At 31.0% G+C, this 3,995-nt stretch overlaps 1 protein-coding gene across 1 annotated transcript in view; it reads right to left on the bottom strand.

Annotated features, from left to right (window-relative positions):
* LOC115245054 (odorant receptor Or2-like) overlaps positions 1 to 3,995 on the bottom strand; it is a 7,899-nt gene that overhangs the window by 670 nt on the left and 3,234 nt on the right. Inside the window, exons 2-3 of the mRNA XM_029823131.1 lie at positions 2,114 to 2,145; positions 57 to 258 (exon numbers count right to left, since the gene is read on the bottom strand). Coding sequence (XP_029678991.1) covers positions 57 to 258; positions 2,114 to 2,145 — 234 coding nt within the window. The remainder of the gene's footprint in view (positions 1 to 56; positions 259 to 2,113; positions 2,146 to 3,995) is intronic.

Here is a 3,995-nt window from a genome sequence, read left to right on the forward strand (position 1 = left end):
TATATATATATATATATCTGTTGGGATAAATTGTAGAATATAAAATAATCACTTACCTTAAGTATGACTTCGTTTCCAGACCAGCAATAAATGTAAATTTGTATAAACATACAGAAAGTGTACACCATGAAAGTAGCACCTTTGAATTCCATAATATGTGCTGACATATAATATACAGTTGTACATAATACCAATATACTGCTGAAGAATTGAACAAAGAGCACCTGATTGAATATAATATTTACCGTTTTGGCATATCTGTAATCAGAGGAATATTATGTTAGAGTGTCAAAAAAAGAAAGTTCTTATAATAACAGATAGTCATTTCACATATTTTATTTCGTATAAATTATACTATACTTATAGTAAAATTTTCCAAGAATATTGAAAAAGAACAAACTCTAGCATTTTTTACTCTTCGAAACAAGATTTGCATTACTTTAAATAAAATCTGATTTTCTTAAAAAACAAAGCACACATTTCAACATGGAGCAAATAATTATATCGGTTTAGAAACTTTTTTTTGAGCTTTTAACAGTTATCTTTAAACTAATGAATGCATTATAGTTACATTACACATTTTGATTATAAATAACTTTCTATTATAAATATTAATTATTATTGTTGTAAACAGTAGCTATTTATATATCAGGTGATTGCATAAGTTCGTGCCCGATTTAAATATAAACTTCAATAGATTATATTTTAGAGATAACACTTTTATTAATCAATTATATAGTCTCCATTCTTTTCTACAATGGTTTTCCAACGATCTACAAGCTTGTCGATTCCATTTTTGAAGAAAGAACTTGGTTTTTCTTGAAAAAAGTTTGTAAGGTGGTTTTCGACAACTTCCTCGGAATTGAGATTCTTGCCATTTAAACTATTCTGCAAAGACCGGAACAGATAAAAATCTGAAGGCGCAATATCTGGAGAATATGGCAGGTGCTGCAGAATTTCCCATTGCAACTCCTGCAATTTTCGCAGCGTCTGTTGAGCGACGTGTAGCCTAGCATTGTCGTGGTGGAAGATGACGCCTTTTCGATTGGCCAAAATCGGACGTTTTTCTCGAATAGCTGCAGCGAGTCTAGTTAGTTGCTCACAGTACTTGTCCGCCGTGATTGTTTCGCCGCGTCGGAGCAGCTCAAAGTAAATAATTCCCTTGCGATCCCACCAAACACACAGCAACACCTTCATCGGATGCAAGCCAGCCTTTGCTACGGGTTCTGCTCCTTCAGCTGCTGTTTTCCATGTCCTCTTTCGCTGTACGTTTTTGTAGAGAATCCACTTTTCATCGCCTGTTACCATTCGATCTAAAAAAGGCTCTTTTTTGTTACACTCGAGAAGAGAAAGAGCCACAGTCATACGGTTTAGCTTATTCCTTTCAGTCAGGAGATGCGGCACCCATGTATCAAGCTTGGAAACGTATCCAAGCTTTTTTAAATGACGAAAAGCGGTTGAATTATCGATGTTCAGCCTCTCAGCAATATCCTCAGTTGTAATCCTTGGGTTTCTTTCCACTAAGGCATGCACAATGTCATCATCAATGCCAGAAGGCCGTCCAGAGCGGGGTTGATCCTCCATGTTGAAATCACCATTTCGAAATCTGCCAAACCACTTTTTGACTGTTCGGAGAGCAGGAGCGCGGTCCAAATAAACGGTTTGAATATTTTTTTGTGCAATCCCAACACTCACGCCTTTCCGAAATTCATATAACATTACATGCCGCAAATGCACCTTTTCGTTCTCCATTTTTAATGATTTCTCTTATGCACAAATGGACTTATCTGAACAATGTCTGACGCTAAATTGACATAAGACAACGTCATCTATTCGGTGTAAGCAACAATTACCACACGAAAACAATAGAACTCCGCCATGCAGTAACTTAATGCCATCTATGAAAATCGGGCACGAACTTATGCAATCATCCAATATATCCGTGTGAATCATTTGTGATCAGATATACTAAATATGTTTTAACTATTTTATCTTATATTAAGAGAAATTACTAAAGAGAAGTGTAGACGTGTCTTTGATATCGCGCGGCTTAAAAATCTTTTTATTTAAACGCCGATATAAAAGACGATATACCTACAATATACGTGCATACATACATATATAATAATGAACGGATGAGATACACTGATTGGATATAAAAGATTTGTACTTTATTTTGCAAAAATACTTGGTAATTTTTTACAAAAAGTTGCACAGATCATCTTAATCTTGACAACATATAGGTACGTTGTAGATGGTATATTTCTGACTAATTTACGTCTGAAATTAGATGGTGCTCTTTTATAGTTTTTGTGATATTTTAAATTGAAAATATAACTATACATATATACAAAACTAAGCCGAGAATCGTAAATCGTCATTGATGATGATTGCATGGGCAAAACAAAAAGGCAAAGCTCTTGTTTTACTCGGGTTTGAAGTGCAGAAAAAAATGAAGCTCTTTTTATGTACGCCCATGCATCGACTTTAATGTGTAAACATGCAATTAATGCAAATTTGTATTGAAACAAACTTTGTATTGAATTAAACTATCACGCTTGTTTGCATAAGCGCAACATTCTTTATTAATTTTTTAATGAATAATAAAGGATAGTGTAAATCAAATTTTTTTCAAAATTCTTTAAAACATTATCATCTTCTAAATATATGCCAAAGTCATATGTCACAGTCATATGTTAAAGTCATATATCAAAGATATGTCATATTTTTTGTTGATATATATCATTTCTACCTTACCTATATACTATGTTTTCCTATATACTATAAACGTAGTTTAAAAATTATTGAATTTTAAAATCCTCTTTAACATATGTCAAGATTAAGTATTGTACAAATTTTTGTAGAGAATTACGAAATACTTTTTCAAAGAATAATATCATCATATATAGTTGTAAATTTGGTCTAAAAAGCATTTTAATTTTGTTTAATATTTTGTTCTTAGAAAAATTTTACAATTTTCTAAAATAATATGGAGAAAAAGAGCATTTCGGAAAAAGAAACATTTTTAAAATATATTGTTATTGAAGTATATTACAAACCATACAATTTCCGCTTCTGAAATATAAATAATTTTAAAATAATTTCAGTGATATTTATAATTCCTATAAATTTAGACTGTTAAAAAATACAAAAAATCGATACTTAATGATTCATTCTGACTTGATATGTGTTTGGAAATACGTCGACCTTTAATTTTTCATAATTAAATTGATTCTCTTATTTACGAATGCGCTCGAGTTTTCCCTGAATGGGAAGTAAACGCATGATGGTATTATGTTTGTTCTTTTTATTGAATCGTCCCGGATCGAATTTATATTGATTGGGATTGCATTCCGCATCATAGTGCATATCAAGCATCGATATATAAATTAATGTATTCTTGTCCAGAACGAGATTCAGATCAAACTAGATTCCGCATTTGATCGATATTCGTCATCGTGCATTCCAAGAACACGGCAATGTCAAACACATTTTCAAAAATATAACTATGTTAAAATAATTAGATTGACGACAATATGTGACATTTATGCACATTTTTTAAATACATTTTTCTTTTTTTTTTTTATTCTTACATATACATCAACACACATACAATATCCAAACAAACCGAAGCCTTAAAACGCCTAAACCTAATGTAAGACTCGCTTATAAATAAGACGAATATTTTAATTAAATAATTGATATTTATATTGATAATATTTGAATTTTGTTCGCTATAAAAATTCTTTGATAGTAGGGAATAATTTAAAATAATAATTTAAAATAATAATTTAAACTAATAATGTAAAGTATTCAGATAATTAAGTTATATGTGATCTTGTTCGTCGAGCGCGTTAAAGAATTCTTTTTTAAGCTTATTATAAATAAAATTATAATATTTTTTTTGTATATAGCCTTCGCGGCATATATAGTGTGTTCTTATCAACATCCGCTCTCGTTATTTGTGAGCGTCATCGTGTTTTTGCTAAGTAAGT

This window comes from Formica exsecta, unplaced genomic scaffold (assembly GCF_003651465.1).
Source record: "Formica exsecta isolate Colony F162 unplaced genomic scaffold, ASM365146v1 scaffold90, whole genome shotgun sequence".
Taxonomy (NCBI): domain Eukaryota; kingdom Metazoa; phylum Arthropoda; class Insecta; order Hymenoptera; family Formicidae; genus Formica; species Formica exsecta.